Here is a 23,802-nt window from a genome sequence, read left to right on the forward strand (position 1 = left end):
CTTCTCTTCTCCCCCTTTGCTGGTAGAATTGTGGTTTTGTTACAGAACGAGAAAACATTAAGAAGGGCGGTGTGGTAATAGAACCGACAGCGGTGAAATCCCACTTGCCCTGTTGCTGAACTCCAATAAAATGAATTCAGGAAATAATGAAGTATTCGGCTTATAGGAAAGAAAGCCGGTTTCAGTGAATGAATTCTTGGGGGTTCGGGGGACCCTACAGAGAAGACGCGATTCTTCGCGTGGGCGTTATTGTACTTAAAATGTGAAGTCTTCGACGGCTCCGTAAAACCAGGGATAGAAGCCCCCGAGTGGGCCCTGGTGTGTGGGTCCTGGGTTAAGTGAAGGCCAGTCTTGTCGCTGCATCGGGACTGGCCAGGCTTCTGTGCCACAGGCTGGTGTAGGCGCTACACGGGGTGGGTTTCAGGCTGGGCCTTAGACGGATTTGTGATGGCCGTGACTCTGTCTTCCAGCAAGTCATTTCCAAATCTGTTTTCTGGTTTTTATTGTTGTTATTTTTGGCTAAATGGAAGAATCTTCTACGTGTTGCTTGACTGGTAGGCGTCTTAGTGGAGCTGCTTGGAGAGGTGGCGAGACCAAGAGGTTCAGGAGACCGCCCACTGGCCCTCGACTCATCTCCGTGGTTTTGAGCACACTTCGAAGCCACCACCTTTGATTGATGCTTCCTGCTGGAAGTGATTTGGAAAGATGCTTTGTAGCACGTTCAGAAGCCATGTTTTGAAGGACTCTGCTTGATGAAACTCTTCGCCTTCCTCAGAGAAAGAAGAGTTACTGCTTTTAGGTCAAGAGGCCTGTGAGGGTCACTTGCTTGGCACATCTCTGTGACATACGCAGCCTAGAGCCAAAAGTAGGCCAGAGGGCTTTGTCCATAGCGGAAGCCATTGGATGGCTTGAGGCGTGGCCGGCAGGTTGTGAGGGGTGCTCGCGGCCGTGGGCTCCCAGGGTCTGTCTGGTACAGTCCTTGGAGCTTGTTCCTGGTGTGGGAAGTAGAACGTATTTGTCTAGGCTCGTGCATAATTCTGATTGTGCGCTGTGCCAACCAGATGTTTTTCTGAACCTGGTACCCCAGCTTCGGACAGGTGCGGTTCTGTACTTCTTGGGTGCGGCACTGGGGGGTGGGGGAGGTGGCTCCGCCCTGGGATGGGAAGGCTGGCCACCCATTGTTATCAGGGACGCGCAGTGCCTTCGTTTGCTTTTCTTCCTAAACTATTCAGGGTCCATTGAAGAGGTTTAAGATACTCCCTAGGTGAAAGATAACCCAGATTTGAGCCTCTGGCTTTAAGAAATACATCGATTTCCCCTTAGTTCATAGCAGAGTGGTTAAGAGCATAGGACTCTGGAACCAGACTCCCAGGGCTACCATTTGAGGCTGTGTGAGCTTGGACACATGGCTTTGTCCCCTGTGCCTCGGTTGTCTCGTGTAAAGCAAGGATGACGCGATTTATGTGTTAGGGTAGCCACGAAGATGACGTGTATATTAAGGAAAACATTTATTGTGCTTAGTCCTCATCATTGCAGATTTCATAAGCCCGGTGAAAGGTGATTGGTGGTTTATAAATCTGCTGAATGGGGAAGTGGCATTGGATTCCTAAGTCCACCCTCCTGTCAGCCCGTGACCCCCACTTTCAGACCGCTGCTTCTAGACACCGCAGGCACGTGGCTTACGTTTTCACGGGCCCGTGGAAAATGAACTAAAAATAAGAACAGTGTAGTCATTGTTCATAACGCTGGACATCAAATTAAGGAACTCTTCTTATTTGGATATAGTCTGTCTTTTCTACTTCTTTAGAGCTAAAGTGTCATTTCTTTTATGAAATAATGATGAGATCAAGAAGCAGTTATTTTTAATGATCTTATTTGGCAAAATAAAAAGTCAGTGATCTGGTATCCATTTCTCAGAAGTTAATTTTTTTAGAGTTAATTTCAGGTGAATTTTTTTTTAATATTTATATATTTTGAGAGAGAGAGAGAGAGAGAGAGAGAGATAACGAGTGGAGGAGGGGCAGAGAGAGGGAAACACAGACTCTGAAGCAGGTTCCAGGCTTCGTGCTGTCAGCACAGAGCCTGATGCGGGGCTTGAACTCACGAACTGTGAGATCATGACCTGAGCTGAAGTTGGATGCTCAACCGACTGAGCCACCCAGGTGCCCCAATTTCAGGTGAATTTTAATGCTCAGGGAATACTCATCTCCTCAAATGTTTACTGAATACTCAAGATATTCAAGATACTGCCCTAGACTTGTGGGTATTTGCCAAGGAAGTAGGCACAGACTTGGGGACACTAGGTCACTCATGGTTACGGTTTGGGGCACCTGGATGGCTCAGTTAATATCCGACTCTTGGTTCCAGTTCACGGTTCGTGGGTTCGAGCCCCATAATGGGCTCCGTGCTGACAGTGCGGAGCCTGCCTGAGATTCTGTTCTCTCCCTCTTTCTCTGCCCCTCCCCCCATTCACGCTGTCTCTCTCTTCCATTCATGGTTACAGTCCAAAGGAGAGCCTGTGAGTACCAGGAGAGAGACAAGTGTGGAAAAGTTCAGGTGTGCAAATATGATGACCTCAGGGGCTTGGGGAGAAGGAGAAGGAAGGCTTCAGGGAGAAGATGGCATCTGTGGTGACCTGAGCCCTGACTGGTGAGGACTCGGATCCAGACACTGAGGGGGACAGCAGCCTGGCCGTCGTGTTTGGCACAAGCCAGGGGCTGTGAGGGTGGGGAATGTGGTAGAAGGGTTCTTCTGTGGCCAGAGGGAAAGGCCCGGGAGAGGCAGCAAGGCGACTGGGCCTTTGTTCTGTTCGTCTTGAGGAGCCTGGGGCCTTCACTGTGTGGAGAGGGAAGTGACCAGGTCAGAGCTGGGCTTTGGGGAGACTGAGCATCTCTGTGGGAGAGGACAGGCCTGCCTAGGAGCTCGAGTCTGGACATCTGAGTGGAGGGGAGGTGTGGGACCAGACGGAGAATCCACAAGTGGTCAGCAACTGAAGCAACATCGAGCTTAGGAAATCTCGTTACAAGTTTGGCTAAACAGAAAAATGTCTCTGTTTCAGTTTCTCCACAATGTGTAAATAGATAGTGGTCATCATTATTTAAAAAAAAGACAATTCTTCATCCTGCTCAACTAGGATTTTTTAAAGAGAGGTTGGGGGAGTGCCAGTTTCCAGAACATCTCTGTGGGCGTCTTAGCGTGGCCTCTTACAACCTGTTCAACCCAGGAGAGCGTCACCCGCTTCGAGTCCTCTTTCTCCTCCCTCTCCTTCGCCCTGCCCCCGAGGAGCCGGAGGTGGGTCGGGGAGATCGCCTCGCCCAGACGCAGGCTGCCTCCTCGCCGTCGGGTCCTCTCGCGTGGCACGTTCGGTAGGTGCCCCTCCAGCCTCTTGCGCGCGGAAGGCGGTGATTCTGCCGTGTGCCTTCAAGGAGATCGTCATCCTGTCACGTGCACTCTGAGCCCACAGAGTCGGTGTTTAACGATTAGCAGCAGAGCCGGCTGACGGTGTCGGGGCTCCGTCAGGGATTAGGGGATTCGGTTGGTTAACAAAAGAAGGAGCCCAGGAGAGCACCGCTTTAATTACCAGAGTCGATGCTGGAAGACGACCAGTTGCCCGCTGGAAAAAGATCCGTAAAGGTGGCGGCTCCTGAACGTAGCTGATGGCGCTGCCCGGCACCGGGCTCCTCACCTGAGCTGTTGGGGACACTCGTCAGCTCCAACCCTGGAGTCCTCGGGGAGCCAAAGGAAAGAATGACTGTCACAGGAGCCTGTGCCAGGAAATTTTACTGACTTGCTTCACGACCCTCGAGTTAGTTTTGGCCAAGAAATGCAGCTGTGACTCCCAGGCAGAAGTGGTCGTGGATGTCAGAGGGCCCAAGCTCAGCTGCAGGGTCAGAGCACGCCGGTCCGAGGGCTCCCCAGGGGCCTGGAGCGCGCGGGCTTGCCCGGACCCGCTCCAGGAGCCGGGGCCACGTTCCCCTGTGGCCTTGGCCGCCCTTGGGGCCCCGGCTTGGGGAATGAAGTCTGAGAAACAGCTCTGTGCCATGTTTCCTTCTCCCTCCTGCCCCTTCTGCGTCTGGGACCTTGTTTTGTAACTAGTCATTGCCTGCTGGAACTTCTCTCTGGAAAAACACACCTTCTTTTGATAAAAGGGGCTGGGGCTTTAGATTTCTCCGTTCCATCCAGCAAGGGCGGGTTTCTTTACTTCTCTACCTGGACCACCAAAGAAGGGACTGGATGGTAACTGAAGGGCATCATCCTTCAAACAGAGTTTTTGCAGCAAAACACCTTGATTGTAACCAGCTGTGCTTTCGCATGCAGACTTAAGGGAAGGTGTGCATTGGGTGGAGACCATTTAAGTGTACTCTCTCTCGTATTCACGTTAAAATATTTATCTAGCATTGGAACAGTTAATAATAGATCTTAAAGAATTAAAATAACTTCTCCTAAACGCTTACTTTCTAACCCCTGCAGTGGGGTATGTCAGTTGTGTGCAAAGGTATGCATTTGTCAGCCCTACCACACAGTGGGTCCTGTCCCGTCGCATCAGCGGACAGGGGCAGGCGGGCTTGAGGGGCCTGAATGGCAGCTTCAGAGAAAAGCTGTGTTTCTAATGCCATTATCCATGTGGAGGATGGCTTCTGGGCCTCCTCCCCACCCCTGCTGCCCCTCTGTTTTGAGTACGAGGTACCTGGCTCCAAGAGGATGCCTGTTGACGCTTTGGTGGAGAAGAGGAAGTTAGCAGCGGCTGTCCCTCCTCGGGGGGAGGAAGCATTGGTGGGTGGCCTCCACTGGGGACCTTCTGTGGCTGGTGCCTGGGCACTCGCTACGGTGCAGGGACCCAGATAGAGTCCTTCCTTCCTTCCTTCGTCCCTGCCCCTCCTGTGCACGTACCAAGGACTGGTTTGTCAAGGCCTTCCTTGGCCAGACTGAGGCCAGCGGGTGTTAACCATTTTTCCTGCTGGTCACGGAACCGCACTGCGAGGATGGGAGATACAGGAATAGGGCCCTGGACACCGAATTGAAGGGAGTGTGAGAGAAGAGGGTTGTTTCCAAAAAACCAAGGCCTCGCTTGGCCTAACAGTAGGTGGCAGGCTGCAGGTACCCCATGGTCTGCGGGCACTGTGTCCAGCTCGGGGCGTCAAGACTGGTTGGTTGTGGCAATAATAATATGTTATAATCACAAAAATGGGGACTCAATCCTGGGCGTACCCTTATGTTTCTAACATTGGACAAAAACGACTGACTACCTTTTCGCGCCTCCACGTCGGCCTCCCGGGGGTCTCCTGTCTTGAGTTGATGCTGGGCCGAGGTGAGAGAGAACCCAGGGAGTTGAGGGCTTGCTGCCGTGCTCAGTTCAGGACAGACCTGCCCCCCAGTGAGCCCTTGACCCTCGCTGTGCTTACAGTGCCTTCTCGCTCTGCCATCTGTCCTGTGCCTTCACTTCCCCCGGGGTCCCTTAGAAGACACATAGTTTATCTTACTTTAAAAAATACATGTGTGTTTGTGTGTGCGTGTGCGTCAGGCTGGACAGGTTACAGGTTCCCCTCCCGTAGCGTTGCGGTGCCTGAAGGCAGGAAATAGTCTTGTCTGCAGGCATCGTTTTAGCCAAGTGGCTACAGGCAAATTAACCTGCTGGTCAGACGGGAAGGAGACCCCGTCGGGTTGTCCCCTGCTGCAGGGCTGCGAGCTCCCACCTCCAGCCCCCGCCCGCCTCTGCTCTTACACACACACATGCGGTGGGATGCTCACTCTGGACCCTGGGACGCGTCGCCAGTCTGCTGTCCACCTAGACGTACCAGCAGAACTTACCTGAAGGCTGCCAGTAAGTGCTGAGCGACCCCGGTACCCCTCACTCCGCATGCTTCAGTTCAGGCTGTCTGGGCCGTGGAGCCATGAAGGGAGCGTGCCCTGCCATTTTATGTCAGGCGAACTTGGTGGGCTCACGGTCTGACACGAGGCGACACAGAAGTACAATGGTGACCGGGGAGGAGGAACCAATTCTCCTACTGATTCCAAGTGGTGGAGCCCAGGAAGCTTCTGGATACAGGAGTGGCTGTGATTGAGCTGTCTGCTGGTGCCTGGAGCCTTTTGTCAACCTGACACTCTCTATCTCTCGTCCCAGCCCCCACCCACCCAGATAGAGGGCTGCACAGAGCATCTTATACCTCCCTTTTCCTTCTGTCCCCACCCCATGTTTGCTTTTGGATGGAAAATCAGAGAAACCTACAGGGGCCTGCCCCCTCCCCCCTCACTGACTTGTCTGGGGAGAGGACCTGCTGTGCAGAGCCTGCCTGGGAGGGAAGCCGGTGCCTAAATCCAGGAGCAAATCTCTTCTTGCCAGCGGCTTTTTGCTCATGACCTGTTGGGAAAATCCAGCGCCCCTGCCCCCCCTTTCACACGCTGCAGAAAAGGCGAAGAGTTGGAGAGAGAGAGAATCCGCTAAATATAGACCAGTGGCTTTAAGCGCTTCTCTTGGCGAGCACTGCAGCCCATAATGCTGTCGACCGGAGAGGACGTCGCCCCCTCTCTTTCCCTTTTTGGCCCAGGCACTAACCCAGTTTAGTCGCTCGTGCCGTGTGCAGTTACAGCACAGAGACGGGAGGTGTGCTGGCTGCGAGGCCTTGTCGCGAGGTGGGGGAGAGCCCCGGGAACAAAACCGCCGCCGCGGCCGTTCGTGTCCGCGTTTATGCCTCTGTGTCCGCTTGCAAGCAAAGGCGGGAGCTCATTTGCAAGGCTGCCTTTGTGGAGCTGCCTTTTGATCGATGATTGCCTGTGTTAATGTTTCAGCAAGCTATTGATTTCTGCAACAGCTTTTGTTCCTGAATTTATGTGCAGCGGGTCTCTGCAGCACACACTATGCATGTTTGATTAAAGTTCAATTGACTTCGTTCCTGGTGAGGCCTCTAGCTGCCTCATTCCCTGTTTGTAGAACCAGACCTTTTCCCGACATGTTCTTTTGTTTGTGCTCAAGACCTAGCCACCCATGCAGTCACCAGTATGCTGTTTCTAATCCGCCTAGATTCGCTCCGTTCCAGTGTTTAATCCCTTCGTAGACGGTACAGTGCTTGAGAGGCAGCTAATAAAACCTGGCCTGGATTTTTTTTTTAAAGTTAACTTCATGGCTGTGTAATCGGTACGCGTAGCATATATACCGTAAAAGGACACCCACTTTAAGCGCAGTGAGGGCACCGTTCAGGGAGTTTGACGACCGTAAACCCGCGGGGCGTTTATGGGATTTATTCTTTCACCCCGAAAGGTTTCCTCATATTCTTTTATAGGTAGTTTCCTACTTCTTGTCCTCTGGACTCTGGACAACCACCCGTTTACTTTTTGTGACTGTAGATTTGCCTTTTCGAGAACAGACCCCCACAGTCTGTACTTTTGTGTCTGGCTGCTTACAGTCAGTGTGATGTTTCGAGGTTGATCCGTGTTGTCACGTAGATCAGCAGTTTGCCTTTTTACTACCAAGTAGTATCTAGTAAGTGGATGCACGGTGATCTGTTTCTCCCTTGTCCCGTTGAGGGGTATTGAGATAGTTGCCAGTTTGGGGTGGCAAAGAGGAAGGGTTCTCTGAACGTGTTTACGTGGAAAAGTCTTTGTGTGAGCGTGCTTTGAGCGTGCTTTTATTCTTTTGGGTGAGCACCGAAGAGTGGGATCAACTGCCGGGTCATACGGTAAATGCTTAGCTTTGTAAGAACTGCCAAAGTTTTATGAAGTGGGTGAACCATCTTATATTCCCACCAGCCATGTATGAGAGTTCTAGTTGCTACCCCATCTTCCGGAATTTTGAAATGTGTAGTTTTCATTTTCTGAACTGGTTTCAGGCCTATAGCGGAAGGGTCCTTCTGGCTTGGTCGTTTGATCCCTGGTACTGAGAAAATAGAATGTGTTCTGGACTCTTTTTCTTGTCGGCAGGCTATTCTTTCCTTCCTTTTTTTTTAAGGTTTATTTAGAGAGAGAGAGAGAGAGAGAGAGAGAGAGCAAGCAGGGGAGGGGCAGAGAGAGAAGGAGAGAGAGAATCTCAAGCAGGCTCCATGCTGTGAGCACGGAACCCGACGCAGGGCTCCGGCTCCTGAACCGTGAGATCCTGACCCGAGCCCAAATCAGGAGTCCAACAGCCAACCAGTTGAGCCACCCAGGTGTTGACAAAAAGTTGATGATTATTTCAGTATTAGGTTTCTTCGTCATGTCCCGATTTTCTCACATACTTGAGGAAGACACAGCACAGCAGGAGTGGAGGTTAAGGTTGGGAACCCGGCTTTTCTTGAGCCTTTTTCTGCCCGGTGTGTGACGTTAGGCCAGTATCATAGCCTCGCTGGACTCTGGCTTGCCCTATTTTAATCTGTGAGTTATGCTGTCTTCTAAGACCATTTGAAACTCTTTCAGACATTCATGTTTGAGAAATAGAAATACATTGAACCTTAACACAGGTTAAAATGGCACAGTTTCACTTACAAGCAGGTTTTTTTTTTTGATAAATACAGTCGAGTATTGTAAATATATTTTTTCCTCCTTATGATTTTCTTAGTATCATTTTCATTATTTTATTGTAAGCATGCTGTAAAAAATATATGTAGCATATATAATACGTGTTAATCAACCGTGTATGTTATCAGTAAGGTTTCTGGTCAACGGTAGACTGTTTGTTAAGTTTTGGGAGAGTCCGAAGTTGTACCTGGGTCCTTGTGTCAGTGCCCCTCACCTCCAGTCCCTTGTAACTGTGTGAGTCAGTATCGTGTCACAGATCAACGTTGTACAAAGGTGTTAGGGTGGCTGCTTTTTAACAGCCTGTAAGTCAGGCTGAGGTTTGGCAGAGACCCTGCTAGCACCTTCCCACCTGATTTTCTCTCCCATTTTTGATTCCTTCTCCCTCCTGTAGCTTCACATTTCCTCTTACATCCCTGGCCTTTCTCATCCACTGGCCCCTAAAATGACTTCAGCTAGAGGAGGTGGGAGGAACCACTCTGGGGTCTCACATCCTTCCTTCCAGCTTCGGGATCGGGCCACGGTTCACTGCACTAGTTGCCCTTTTGAACTGATAGAGCATGTCACGCTGGCTAAGTATTGAAGGGTGACAGTGACTTGCCTTGGCTTCTGTTCTGTATTTTCTCGTAGGAGGACCGGCGTCAGATCGGTTTTGTATCCGCACAGGTCCCTTAATCCCCCACTGGGTGTCTGAGTTTGTTCCCTCCAGCCAGCCAACACCAGAAGATCAGTAGAGATAAGTGACTTTCCAAGTCGGGAAAATGGGAGATAAAGAGCAGGAGCCAGGAGCTTCTCAGATGATGACCTCAGGGGCTCGGGACGCTCCGGTCACCACAGGGACAGTTGTAACCTACATTTGTAGAATAACATGTGACAGACAAACCGGTCAGAAATCCAAGGGCATTTCCTACACTTTCCCTTGTTCGGTTACTGTCTCGTGGAACTGGAAAGGGGGTGGGGTGAGCTTGTAGATTTGCCTGTGCTCGTCCTTGGTGGCTGGCTCCTGGCCTCCCTTGGCCTGGGGTCACGCTTCATCTGTTAACTATTGGCAGTCACTAGCATTTTGCTGAGTGGCACTTGGAAAGACTGAAACCTATCCACGGCTCCAAGAGATACATGCTATGGACCTGTGGAAGCCAGTCCGAAGTTCCTCTGAACCACAGGCTCCTTTAAGGGTCTGGCAGCAGCTGCGGTCCCACTTCTTAGAAAATGCACAGGCATAGAATCCAACTCTGAGCAGTGAGCACTCAACACACGCGGGTTACCTGCTTTGCAGAAGCCGTTTCCCCACTTAAAACCTGCCCCCTTCTCTTCAAACTGACTTCTCATCGTGTTCTAAGGCCATTGCTTCTGGGGGGTGTTTTAATGAAATCTCGTCTAATGGGGTGCTCGGCAATCACAAGAGTTTGTCGCCTGGTATCTGCTCTTCTCTCCTTCAGTCTCTCCAGCACTGGCCTTTCCAGGAGCTAGATGGATCTCAGGTCACCGGAGAACAGAATCTCTCGCTCTGGCTCTGGCTCTCGGCTCCTCCATTCACAAAGCAGTGAGCCTTCCATGAGGCTAAGTGGGGCTCTGGCCAAGTGGCTCCAACCTTGGGGTACGAGTTGCTCCCAGGATGACTTCCAGGATACACTGGTCCACCAAGTTGATTGTCCACGGGATTGATTCAGTTAGAGAAGATCAGTGTGATCTAGGCCCTCTCACTGCTTTAAGTGTTTTTGGGTTTTTTTTCCTCTAATTCCAGGTGAAGATACTTTATCTTGGGATGTTTAAGAAATTGGTCTTTGTCAACCAGGGTTAACCAAACGTGGCACAGGGGTAGCAGAAGTGCCCCTTTTTCATGGTTGCATTTGGGTTCATGTCCCCATGCTGTATTTTTTAAAAAGATGTCTTGCCTGCCTTTCTGCTGGGCCATGAAAACCTTAAAGACCGACCTTGTGGGGCACCTGGGTGGCTCAGTCGGTTAAGCCTCCCACTTTGGCTCAGGTCATCATCTTGCAGTTCGCTGCTTCGAGCCCCGCATCGGGCTCTCTGCTGTCTGCACAGAGCCCGCCTCTGCTGCTCTGTCTCCCTCTCTCTCTGCCCCTGCCCAGCTCGTTCTCTTTCTCTCTCAAAAATTTCAAAACGAAAGACTGACCTTGTGACATGTGGCATTTCATCTCTGCATCAGTGCCCCTGTGTACGTGGCCCTCAGGCGTCACCTTCAGGATTTTGTACCAGCTTGTCCCACTGTGGTCACTCAGACCGGGTGGAGGCCGTGGGGCAGTTCTCCTGGGTTTGGGGTCTCCTTTTTTCCTGACCCCGGCTCCCCACCACCTGAGCGCCTGAATTGTTGGGGTTTTTTGGAGGGGGAGGGGGGCTGTTTCTGGAATAGCCTAAGTGGCCAGGCGTTCCCTTGTCACACCTGTATGATTTCAGTGCAGTGCGGTGAAGAAACCATCTGTGCACACACACGGTTAGCGGGCGGGGATTTTCCCTTTTCTCGGTTGTTTATTGCTGTACCTCCATGCTGGCGTCTGGCACGTGACAGCTACTCAGCAGGTACTTGTTGAATGAATGAATGTTCTAGATATCTAGAGGTTCTGCTCCCCTGGGCTGAGGGGACAAGTCCAGTCCCCCTCACGACTCAGGAGCAAAGCGTCCTTTGCGCTCCTCCCCAGCACAGCCGTTCCCAAGTAGCTCCTGCTCCTGGCAGAAGAGGGAGCTGCAGGGCAGGGAGAAGCCATCCCCGAGCCCTTTGTCACCGCTGGCCCTTCTCTCCCGCAGGGGGAGCTGATCACCTTCTATTACTACTGGAAGAAAACCCCCGAAGCGGCCAGCTCCCGGGCCCATCGCCGGCACCGCAGGCAGGCCGTGTTCAGGAGGATCAAGACCCGCACCGCGTCCACACCCGTCAGCACGCCCTCCAGACCACCCTCCAGCGAGTTCCGTAAGTGCGGGGCTGCTCGCTGTCCCGGTTCTGGGCCTGCACTCACAGGTGTCCTTGTCGCAGAGTGGCTTGGGGACATCATGTGTGTGGTGCAGGCGTATGAAACTTGCGCCTGGATGTAGCACTGACTTGGGGGACTTGGTAGGAGAGGTTCATGACTTATTTATGCATTTAAATTTTTTAAATGAACTCAACATCATTGTAGCTTTTTATAAAAACGTAAGTCTTGACTTGTCCTGGGGTGTTTTCGATAATTTCAGAGGAGATTTCCCACTTCATGGCGGGTGTTCTGTTTGAGTTACTGCGTTGGTATTGTGTTGGCAATAAGATTCACATTTTCTTCTTTTTCCTCCTCTTGGTCCCAGTGTAATATGCAGAATAATTTGATGTTTTCTTAACCTTTTTTTTTTAATTATTTAAAAAAATTTTTACTTTAAAATGTTTTGTTTTTTGAGAGAGAGAGTGCGGGTGGGAGAGGGACAGAGAGAGAAGGGGACGGAGGATCTGAAGTGGGCTCTGTGCTGACAGACTGACAGCAGTGAGCCCGACGCGGGGCTCGAACTCACAAAGTGTGAGATCGTGACCTGAGCCGAAGTCGGACGCTCAACCGACCGAGCCACCCGGGCGCCCCAGATACCTTCTTAACCCGTAAAAGCTGGCGTGCAGCAGCGGGGCCGGTGGTTCTGTCCTGGCCCAGGGTGCTCCGCCTGAGGGTTGCTTACGTGGGACACGCAAACCAGAATCGACCCAGTAGGGCTGGCAGGGGCGGGACTCGGTGGAGAGGGAGCGCCTCGGGACGTCCACATGTGTCAGGGAAAGCACTTGGATGCACTTCGCCTGCTCCCATTCCCAGTTTGTGGGCATCAGTGCTCGCCACTCCGGGATGCGGGTGTGACGCCAGTCCCCCGAAATACGGTAGGGCAGACCCTCGGGTACTTCACCTGAGTTTTCGTTCTGATCACCGGCCCCGAGGAATTCAGAGTGGGCCTTCGTGAACACTGCCCCTTCCAGGCGACTCTGGTGGCTCAGAGCCTGGGGCAGGCCACGGGTCACAGGTGGTCCCGGTCTTGGCCAAGCATGATGGTGTCTCCCCCATCCCTGTTGTGTTCCTGCCATGCCCAGTGGACCTGAGTTCAGCCAGCGAGGATGACTTTGACAGTGAGGACAGCGAGCAGGAGTTGAAGGGGTACGCCTGCCGCCACTGCTTCACCACCAGTAAGTGGGGGTCTGTGGGAAGGCGGGGAGGGGGGGGCGCTTTCGCTGAGGCAGGCCAGGTTCAGGCGCTTCCAGGCTCGGAACGTCTCGTGAGTCCAGTTGAAGACCTGCCAGGGAATCACTGGCTTGACGTCCGCATTGCGCTTCAGGGTTACTTGAGAAAAAGCAGAAGTTCGTATTTGTTGTCACTCCCCTGTCGAGCAGTCAGTGTGGTCGGGGCGGAGGTGGCGGGTATTCCTGAAATCCTCTCCCGCCCTGGGAGAGAGCGGCAGGTGTCTGTCCGAGCCCACGGAGGGGCCCCCCACCCGCACCCCTCTTGCCTCACACAGCCTCCAAAGACTGGCACCACGGGGGCCGGGAGAACATCCTCCTGTGCACGGACTGCCGCATCCACTTCAAGAAGTACGGCGAGCTCCCCCCCATCGAGAAGCCTGTGGACCCCCCACCATTCATGTTCAAACCTGTCAAAGAGGAAGACGATGGGCTCAGTGGGAAGCATAGCATGAGGACACGGCGCAGTCGTGGCTCGGTGAGTCCTCGGGCAGGTGACCTGGGCCGCTTCGGGTTACTAGGACGCCCGGGCTTGTGCGTCCCGGGAGGCTGGGAGGTGACCGGTTTTATGTAGAGGACCAGCCTCCTTGAAGGAGTGATTGGCCCCAAAATACTAGTTCTGTCTGTGGGTCTGGGAAGAGCCTCTGTTCTCTCCTTCCCTCCCTCGTGTCGTCCTCGGGGAGTCAGTGGGGTATGCGTCCTGAACTCAGCGTCAGTTTCTGGTTCAGTGCGTGCCCTCCAAGTCCCTCAGACCTGCCTCTGGGCCCTGAGCCTGACACCTGCAGTGGCCGTGTCTCTGCTGCCTAAACTTGCAGCTGCCTTTTTTTTTTCTTTTAAATAAATATTTGATCCAGTTTTGGAAACTTTCGGTACATTTTTGTCCTCACTATATAGCCCTTTTCATAAAGAGGTTTTGTTTTCTAGGTTGGAAATATGTCAGCAGGGCCTTTGGGAGTGAGAGTTCTCACTAGGGATACCGCCAGAGTCTTCCCCCGTGGCCAGCCTCCCCAGTGGCCCTTGCAGGCCTGTAGAGGGCACCGTCCACCTTCCTCTGACCCTGGCATCTTGTCAAGGCTGCCGCGCCCTGGCCACCCAGCACATGGACTGGCGTGAATCATTGTATCCCCATCTCCTCTGAGTCCCATGGCTTTGCAGAAATGAACCGAAGTGCTTGGTGGTTTTAGGAGCTGAGCCACATTATTTGTCGGTTTATCTCTTTGGGTCATTTCCCATCCTGTCAGATGAAATCAGCAGGTGTTTGGTTTGGGCAAGGAAGTGGGCAGTTCCGTGGAACAAACAGGAAGGGTGGGGTGATTTAAAGCAGACCCTGTGTGTGATCGCCATTCTGGAGAATCTGGCAGAGTAAACGGCCCTCGCCAACTTCTGCCCCTCGGAAAACCTCGCTCGTTTCTACCGCACAGCATCCAGGACCATCCCTGGAGATGAGCATTTTAAGTTAAGAACTGCTGTCTCCTCCATGTGAACCCACCCATTCACCCCTCGTTCCTCCCTTCAGTCTGCCTTGACCCCCACACCGTGAGGAAAAGCTGCAGGTGCCTGTCACTTGCCAGGCACCCTGGTCTGGGATTTGCCATAGGGCAGGTGTTTGGGTCTGCTCCCGAGGCTCCAGCATGTATGCTGGGCCCAGGTGGCCCACAGCAGAGCCTGGGGTCCAGTCTCACCAGCCTCTGGTCTGGGTGGGCAGATGTCTACACTGCGCAGCGGTCGTAAGAAGCAGCCAGCCAGCCCTGATGGTCGCGCCTCGCCGATCAATGAAGACATCCGCTCCAGTGGCCGGAACTCACCCAGCGCTGCCAGCACCTCCAGCAATGACAGTAAAGCAGAGACAGTGAAGAAGTCGGCCAAGGTGAGGTGCCTGTCACCCAGGGTAGCGGGGGCTGCTTGGGCCTGCCCCCCTCATTAACACCCCAGGTTGCTGGAGTTGATGTTCAGCTCCCTCAGACATGGGGCTGCGGGTCGTTCCTGGAGCCGCCCTAGGCATCAGCATTGCCTGGCCTAGGGCTGTGGACTGGGGTCTGGGGTCTGGGGTCCAGGGCCTGGACAAAGGTGGTCCGCTGCAGCTCCCAGCACTGACCTTCAGGAGCCGTCTGTTTTCCCAAGGCCTCGGAGGCAAAGGGTAGGGTGTGATTAGAAAGGCTCCCTCCCCCCAAAGCCAAGTTATTTCCACCCCCAGATATTTGTTTTCTCCCGGCCTCAGCTGGTCCCTTCCAGAACTTTCTTGCTTCTGGAGATGGAGCTCAGAATACAGGAGCAAGGTGTCAGCAAACCATTGTCGTCTCTCCCGAGGCTGAGGGACCCCCTCCCTCGGCCTGATGCCCCTCACGGGCTTTCCCACTGCAGAAAGTGAAGGAGGAAGCCTCATCCCCCCTCAAGAGCACCAAGCGCCAGCGGGAGAAGGTGGCCTCCGATACAGAGGAGGCCGACAGGACCAGCTCCAAGAAGACAAAAACCCAGGTGAGCTGTGCAGCCTAGCCACAGGGACTGTAGCTCAGGGACTGCTAACACCCCCCAAGAAGCCCTGAGCCCAGGGTCTCCCTGGGGCATGGCAGGGCCCTGTCTCCTAGGGAGGGACCTAGAGTGGCCTCCGACGCCAGCCGGGCCAAAGGAGGACCTGAGGTCCCCGGGGCCAGGCTCGCCGCCTCGTCTGCACGAACCTTTGTTGTGCGCCCGGCACGAGGCAGAGAGAGCTCTTGCCCTCCAAGAGCTTCATCCCTCCCATCTCCGGTCCTAGGAAATCAGCCGGCCCAACTCGCCATCCGAAGGCGAGGGAGAGAGTTCTGACAGCCGCAGCGTCAACGATGAGGGCAGCAGTGACCCCAAAGACATCGACCAGGACAATCGCAGCACGTCCCCCAGCATCCCCAGCCCCCAGGACAACGAGAGCGACTCGGACTCTTCCGCCCAGCAGCAGATGCTACAGGCCCAGCCACCGGCCTTGCAGGCTCCCAGTGCGGCCACTCCGGCTCCCTCCGCCGCCCCCCCAGGGGCCCCCCAGCTCCCCGCACCGGGACCCGTGCCCTCTGCCACTGCGGGCCCTCCCCAGGGCTCCCCCTCAGCCTCCCAGCCCCCCAGCCAGCCGCAGGCCCCAGCGGCTCCCGCTCCCCATGCGCACATCCAGCAGGCACCCGCCCTGCACCCACAGCGGCTGCCCTCACCCCATCCCCCGCTGCAGCCCCTGACCGCGCCGGCTGGCCAGCCCTCCGCCCCACCTCACGGCCAGCCCCCGCTGCATAGTCAGGGCCCGGGCGGCCCCCATAGCCTCCAGGCCGGGCCCCTGCTGCAGCACCCAGGCCCCCCTCAGCCCTTTGGTCTCCCTCCCCAGGCCCCTCAGGCATCAGCTCTCCCTCATGCCTCCCTGCAGCCCCCAGCCTCGCAGTCAGCGCTGCAGCCCCAGCAGCCTCCTCGGGAGCAGCCCCTGCCGCCGGCCCCCTTGGCCATGCCCCACATCAAGCCCCCACCCACCACGCCCATCCCCCAGCTGCCGGCCCCACAAGCCCACAAGCACCCGCCTCACCTCTCAGGGCCCTCGCCCTTCTCCATGAATGCCAACCTCCCGCCCCCACCGGCACTGAAGCCCCTGAGCTCGCTGTCCACGCACCACCCTCCCTCGGCCCACCCGCCTCCCCTGCAGCTCATGCCGCAGAGCCAGCCCTTGCCCTCCTCCCCTGCCCAGCCCCCAGTGCTGACCCAGAGCCAGAGCCTGCCCCCTGCCGCTCACCCCCCAGCAGGCCTCCACCAGGTGCCTCCCCAGCCCCCATTTGCTCAGCACCCCTTTGTCCCTGGGGGCCCCCCTCCCATCACTCCCCCCCGCCTGCTCCTCCACCTCCACCCCACCCGCGGGGCCTGGCCCCTCAGCCCCGCCACCCTGCTCTGCCGCCGTTTCTTCGGGAGGCGGCGTACCCGGGGGGACAGCCTGCCCGCTCCCCACCGTCCAGATCAAGGAAGAGGCTCTGGATGATGCCGAGGAGCCCGAAAGCCCCCCGCCCCCGCCTAGGAGCCCGTCCCCTGAGCCCACTGTGGTGGACACCCCCAGCCATGCCAGCCAGTCAGCCAGGTAGCGGCTTCCCCGGAGCGTGGGCACAACCAGGGCAGGGACAGGCTGGGTGGCTGGGGCAGGCGGAGGCCCGGGCAGGGCCCCATCGAGAGATGTGACCCTTCTTCAGGTTCTACAAACACCTGGACCGTGGGTACAACTCGTGTGCGCGGACGGACCTGTATTTCATGCCTCTGGCGGGATCCAAACTGGCCAAGAAGAGGGAGGAGGCCATCGAGAAGGCCAAACGGGAGGCTGAGCAGAAAGCACGCGAGGAACGAGAGCGCGAGAAGGAGAAGGAGAAGGAGCGCGAACGGGAGCGCGAGCGGGAGCGGGAGGCGGAGCGAGCGGCCGTAAGTTGGGGTCCACCAGGCTCGTGGGGTCCCTCTGCAGCCCCGCTCTGGGGCTCACCGTCTCAGCTACACTCTCGGATGCCCGCGGGCGTTATCTTTTCTCTCAGATGCACAGCCCCGGCTGGGGCACAAGGGAAGCCGAAAGCGCAGAGCAGGCCGTCCCAGCAGGGTCCGGACCGCGTGCTTGCGGCCCAAGCCTGTCCCCGGCCATGGTTGGGGCTGGCCCCTGGTGTTGGGGAGGAGGGACCAGGTTGGCTGGTCGGTACAGGCCGGCAGCTGGGCACCTGCCGCTCACACCCCCGCCCCCTTCCTCCAGCAGAAGGCGTCCAGCTCAGCCCACGAGGGCCGCCTCAGCGACCCCCAGCTCAGTGGTCCCGGCCACATGCGGCCGTCCTTCGAGCCGCCACCAACCACCATTGCTGCGGTGCCTCCGTACATCGGGCCCGACACTCCCGCTCTTCGGACTCTGAGCGAGTACGCTCGGCCCCACGTCATGTCGCCCACCAACCGCAACCACCCCTTCTACATGCCCCTCAACCCTACCGACCCCCTGCTGGCCTACCACATGCCCGGCCTCTACAACGTGGACCCCACCATCCGCGAGCGCGAGCTCCGGGAGAGGGAGATCCGCGAGCGGGAGATCCGCGAGCGGGAGCTGCGGGAGAGGATGAAGCCGGGCTTCGAGGTGAAGCCCCCGGAGCTGGATCCCCTGCACCCAGCCACCAACCCCATGGAGCACTTCGCCCGGCACAGCGCCCTCACCATCCCCCCCACTGCGGGCCCCCACCCTTTTGCTTCTTTCCACCCGGGCCTGAACCCCCTGGAGCGGGAGAGACTGGCCCTGGCGGGCCCCCAGCTGCGGCCTGAGATGAGCTACCCTGATAGACTGGCGGCCGAGCGGATCCACGCCGAGCGCATGGCCTCGCTGACCAGCGACCCCCTGGCCCGCCTGCAGATGTTCAACGTGACTCCGCACCACCACCAGCACTCACACATCCACTCACACCTTCACCTCCACCAGCAGGACCCCCTCCATCAAGGTGGGTGCCCCCCGGGCCGGGCTGTGACAGGGTGCTGTGGGCTGAGCTCTGGTTGACAAGGTACGGACCAGACGGGCAGAGCCGCTGTCCGGAGGCAGAGGCGGTTCTTTCCCGAAGGAATTCCTCAATTCCTGACAGACCTGAGGACGTTCAGCATCTGTCTGGGAATCCTCAGCTTGCGGTCTCCTGGTTAAAGCTTCGTTTCTTGGTCCTGTGCCTCCGGTGCCAGGGATAGCAGGAAGCAGCCTGTGCTCACTGAGGCGGGTTCAGGGCGGGAGGTGGGGCCTTGGAGCCCAGGCGAGGCCAGGGGACACCAGGGAGGCTCGAGGGAATCTTTGAGTGAGGACTTAAAAAGAACATTGCTTCTGTTCCCCACTGAGGGGCGGGGCCTGGGCTTCTGCTGGCTCATCCCGTCGGGACCACCCGGCTCTCTGTGTCCACCCTGGGAACGAGAGCTCCCCCGGGCCCGCCGACCGGCCAGCTGGGGTGAGGGGGGCTGTGCCTGCCCCGGGGCCCCGGGGCCTGCCGTGGGCTCCTGTGGCACAGCCCACGTGCGGGACTCCCAAGCGGGTAGACCTGCCTCCGGACTAGGGAGGAGGGTGACAGATGGAGCAGGACCGGAGGTGGGGAGGCCTGCACCTTCTTTCTACCTGTGCGCCCAGCCCCGAGGCAGGGAGCCCGGACTCCGTGCACGAGGATGGTTCTGGGGAAGCCGAGGAGCTGTCACGTGTACCCCATAGTCCTGACGTCTGGAACTTCGTGGCCGCCCGGCATGGGCTAAGCTCCGTGGCCGGTGGATGTGTCCTAATGCCGCGTGGGGACAGGCAGTCGTTTGTTCATACAGCATTCATCCGCTTGGCAGATATTTGACTGAGCGCCTGTGATGTGTCGGGCACAGTTGTCAGTGTTGACAACAGCCCTACGCGCGTTACCTTCCCAGCCTAGAAGCAGTCAGTGAGCGTATCTTGGAGTGTGAAAAGCAGCGCGTGTTTTGGAGGACAGCAGAGCAGGGACAGGGAACAGGGGAGCTGGGGGCAAGGTTGCTGTTAGAGAGGAAAGCTCGCCAAGATGGCAACTTTTGAGCGGGCTCGACGGTGGGCAGGGACGTCCGCAGGGACAGGGCGAGCAGGGGCACCTGGCCTGAGAGGAGAAGGCGGGGCTTAGTGAGTCTCACCCCGCCGGCTGCTGGGCAGAGGGCCAGGGAGGCAGCTCTGGGCAGCGTTGCCAGTCCGGCTGGCAGCTGGGCGAGAAACGCTGGCTGGACCCGAGCGGCCCTCGGGTTCCGGTGGACCTGACAGGTGCAGGGCAAGCCTGGGGTGTTGGGCTGGGTGGGCTCTGATGACATGGGGTCCTCGGCAAGACGGTGGCGGGGGTGGGGGGGGAGACTGTGCCTCTAGCCATGCTCAGGAGTGAGCGGAGGGGCTGTGTGTGAAGAGCCGGCTCTTTACCTCCCTGTTGCTTTCTGGAACTTTCCTGCGGGTGGGGGTGAGGGCAGCCACCGTGGGTCAGGACTTTTGGTGGCCCTGGTGGCTGGGAGCCGGCCGTGGTGAGGAGGAAGCCACCGGTAGTCACGACCAAGGAGGGCAGACACGGAGAGAGCCCCCGGCGCCCCTCACCGCCCGCATCTGGACTTCTGCCCCTCTTTTAGGTTCAGCAGGCCCGGTGCACCCGCTGGTTGACCCCCTGACCGCTGGCCCTCACCTGGCTCGCTTTCCCTACCCCCCCGGCACCCTCCCCAACCCTCTGCTTGGACAGCCCCCCCATGAGCACGAGATGCTTCGTCATCCAGTTTTTGGTAAGAACGCACCTGGGGAAAGAGGGGTCCAGGTCCGGTGCGAGAGTTGGGTTGGTATCTGACGTCCCGTTCGTTCATTCCCTCATCCACCTCTTTAGCAAATACCCGATGACGTTTCCCGAGAGCTGGTGGGGGGGGATGGGTAGAGACGCATAAGAGCCAGGACGAGGGCAGTGCGACGTGAAGGAACAACAGAGGCGCTGAATTTACATTGAGGGGTCAGAGCGGACCTCTGTGAAGAAGAGCCTGAGCCACGAGGCCTGAGGACGAGGGAGCGTGTATTCCATCCGTATTCCCCCAGCCTCCACCCCTGGGGTCAGGGGATCGCAGGGGCGGTAACCTGCTCCCCGGGTCCCTGCGGAGTAAGCAGCCCTCCTGCTCCCCGCCTCGGGAGGCCGTCTCCTGACCTGACCTCCTCGCCAGCCTCGTCCCGGCCGCTCCCTTGGCCCCTCTGTCTCAAAGGCCGTTCTGTGTCTGGCAGGTACCCCCTACCCCCGAGACCTGCCTGGGGCCATCCCACCCCCCATGTCTGCGGCCCACCAGCTGCAGGCCATGCACGCCCAGTCAGCAGAGCTGCAGAGACTGGCCATGGAGCAGCAGTGGCTGCACGGACACCCCCACATGCACGGTGGCCACCTACCAAGTCAGGAAGATTATTACAGGTGAGGCGGGGAGGGGCCGGGAGGGAGGGAGGGCCTCACTGTCTGAGCCCAGGCTCCCACCTGTCCCACCTGTGGCCACTGACCCAGCCTGGCGGTCACCCCTCCTGGCCGTGCCCACCGTGTGCTTCGCCCGTTTCCACAAAGGCCACGCTCCCCCGCCCCCCATGGCTCTGCGGGCCCCTGGAGGGGACTCCCAAGGAGCCATCTTGACGGGAGGGAGACGAGGGGAGGGTCGGCTGCACGGGAGGCCACTCTGGTCACCTGGACCCTCGAGCTGCATGCCTGGTGGCACCTGCCCAGGCCTGGTGCTGAATCCTTTCTCCCTTTTTTCCCTTTCTAGTCGACTGAAGAAAGAAGGTGACAAGCAGTTATAAGTTATTTATTTGTTAACGCTGGCTGTGGAAACCCCAATTCTTGGGGGGGAGAAACAGGACTTTTTACATACAATACGAGCTACAGAAGCAAAAAGAATATCTTCTAAAGATTTCTTTATATATTTAAAAACCCCACAACTAAAAATGTTATCAGCATAATAGTGTTTGTTTGTAGAGAGAATACCTTGAGACTGGTTTGGGTCTCCCTGCATGACAGTCCCCCAGAAACTTAGTGAGTCCTGGACTGGACTGAACATTCAGAAAACTTTCCCTGCAATCTTGGGGTTTGGCTTTAGTTTTCTTTTCCTTCCTTGATTTCTTGGCAGGTGCTAGAATCCAGTTCACACCCTTCACTGTGTGTGCAGACACACTCAGCCACGTGTGTCCCAGAGCCCACGAGGTCTGCAGATAGGTGGCATAGGAGTTTGGAATCCAAGAGCTATAATTTTTAAAAAAACTTTTATTTTAATACATTGTAGGAAATCTTCATAATTTGAGAAAGTTCTGCAGCATGGCTTTTTACGTCTGTAAATAAATAATTTTAGAACGGCATTTTTTTTCTTCCACAAACTATTCTGATCTATTTTTTCCAGCCATGTCACTGATTGTGAATTCCTACCAGCTATTGACAGAATACAGAGTTGATTTTTTAATAAAAAGTTATATATAATTATCCCTTTAATTAAAGGGAACGGATGGGCGTTACTAATTACAAACGGGCAGGAGCTTGGGACGAGGTTTGGTCGCAGCAGTGGGCATCCAGGGGTTTGCAGGGACGATGTTACAAACCGTTTGTTTGTTTTGCTGCCTTGGTTTTCACTTCTGTCTGTTCCTAGCTTGTGCTTCGCCAGAGGTGCGGATATTTGTTAGATCGAACCTTTTTTATTTTGTACCAGGAGCGCCGGAGTTAAGTGTCCACCTTGTTCTGTCTCCATGGGATAGAAAGCACATGTTCCTGTGTGTCTGATTGTAGATTTCCTTATACGTTTCTATGCACACACATTTGGCTCTTCTGGATGAACTGCCTTCTTAAATACTCTGACAATTGCGGAAACATTCTAGAAAATTCAACAAGAAAACGATTCCCTACAAATAGCACACGCTTGCCACAGGAATCTGTTAGAAACTTCCCCTGTTGTGTGTCATCACTAGGATCTCCCTGCACTGAGGCCAGGCCACCCCTGCTGCACGGCCTGAGGCCGCTTTTGCTTGAGGGAGGCCCGGAGTTGGCATGGCTTTGGGTGGGGACGCCGTTTGAGTCCCACTCTTGCTCTCGTTCCTGGTCGGAATGGCTTCCTTCTGCCTGGGAGCTGCCCCTCTGAGGGCTCGGGCTGCTCTGCAGGGGGGCCGCCTCTCCTTCCTAGTTGTGGACGCGATGCACTTTCTCCAGAGCGGGGCCGGGCGTGGGGGGTGTCTGCGCCTGTCGATGAAGTGTTCTGTCAGGACGTGACCTTTCCCCGCTCCTCTCCCCTCAGACTGGGAGTCACATCCAAGAGCTGTGGGATGACAAGAGCACGTGTGGGTCGGTGGACGTGTGGGGCGTGTCTAGGGCTGGAGCCGAGTCGGGGGCAGGAAGAGAGGCTGGCGCTTTGACCCAGAAGCCAGCAGGTGTGAGCTCAGACCCAGGTTCCGGATTCAAGCCTGCATCAGGGCCGTTTCCAGTTTCTGTTAAAACTACGGTTGGTTTCCGTCGGGACAGATAGAGGATTGTTTTGTCTGTTGGGAATGTTTGTGGTTCTCTCCTTTGATTTTTCTCTCATTCCATTTCTGCCTTAACTTTAGCTCCTTAGAGGGGAGGCGAGCTCGGATGGACCCTGTGCCATCAGACGGGGGGCCGCACGGGCACGAGGCACTTGTTTCCTCTGGGGGGGCGGGCCGGCTCTCCTGCAGCCCCTGCCCCGCTGCCCCCACCTCCTCTGCCATCTTTGGTTTCCGTGCCTGCCATTCAGTTAAACCTTCACCGCCTCTCTGTGTCCTCCGTTTTTCCAAAGAAGAGACGGAGTGAAGTAGTCGGAAGTCTCGACTTGAAAACCGTCTGCAGGCGTTTCCTTGTTCGGTTTTGGTTCTTTCCCCATATCCCAGGGTGAAGCACTGAGATTCTTCCACTTAAAAACCTGCAACCCGAAACCCTCACCTGGTCAGCTGCACTTGGTTTAGGAGGCCCCAGACCTTCGCAGTGTCTTTGAAGCCCGACCCCTTGGTTTCCTTTTGGATTTTCCTTCCTTTTGTTTGAAGTTTGGTTTTGCTTTTCTGTGTTTTGTACGTATCTTGTTGAATGTTGTCGAGATTGAGCTTTGTTTCACTGCAGGAGCAGAGTGTACATTCTGATTTGCTACGTTTATATATATCTTGAAGCTAAATGTATATATGAGTAGTTTGCCATGAGATAACACAGTGTAAACAGAGTAGACACCCAGAAATCGTGACTTCTGTGTTCTCTCCATTTTGAGTCTTTTGTAATTTTTTTGAAATATTTGTGGACATAAATAAAACCGAGCTACACTACAACAGCTGGGTGTTGACCGGTGGACTGTGTCTCATTCCTGGGAGCGGGCGGGGAGATTGGCAGTCGCCCTCCACCTAGGTCCCCCAGGGCGGGCAAGGGGCGGAGGGGAGCGCCCGGTTCCCCGCCGTTACTGGCACGCGGCTCGCCTGCCCTCCAAAGCAGCTTCCAGAAAGATTCCTGTCTGCCATGCCTGGTAGGAAGGGCAGGGTTTCTCTGGCTGAGTGCTGCCAGGGGCTTGCTCCAGCCTGACTGGCTGCAGTGAGCTCACCCAAGCAGCAGAATGGGTCTGGGGGTGATGGCCCTGGGACCAGGAGCAGGCACCCTCCCAGGTGAAGGGGC

The 23,802-nt window shown here is 56.0% G+C and overlaps 1 protein-coding gene across 1 annotated transcript in view; it reads left to right on the plus strand.

Moving 5' to 3' along the window:
* The window catches only part of RERE (arginine-glutamic acid dipeptide repeats), a 422,698-nt gene extending 399,231 nt beyond the window's left edge, over nt 1–23,467 (plus strand). The window contains 12 exon segments of the mRNA XM_053899022.1: nt 11,251–11,413; nt 12,536–12,628; nt 12,958–13,157; nt 14,385–14,546; nt 15,041–15,154; nt 15,432–16,502; nt 16,504–16,754; nt 16,864–17,086; nt 17,406–18,126; nt 19,775–19,921; nt 20,403–20,583; nt 20,924–23,467. Of these exon segments, the coding sequence (XP_053754997.1) occupies nt 11,251–11,413; nt 12,536–12,628; nt 12,958–13,157; nt 14,385–14,546; nt 15,041–15,154; nt 15,432–16,502; nt 16,504–16,754; nt 16,864–17,086; nt 17,406–18,126; nt 19,775–19,921; nt 20,403–20,583; nt 20,924–20,957 (3,360 nt within the window). The 3' untranslated portion in view covers nt 20,958–23,467.
* Nucleotides 23,468–23,802: the final 335 nt, after the last annotated feature.

This window comes from Panthera pardus, unplaced genomic scaffold (genome assembly GCF_024362965.1).
Source record: "Panthera pardus isolate Hobbes unplaced genomic scaffold, ASM2436296v1 HiC_scaffold_11, whole genome shotgun sequence".
NCBI classification, from domain to species: Eukaryota; Metazoa; Chordata; class Mammalia; order Carnivora; family Felidae; genus Panthera; species Panthera pardus.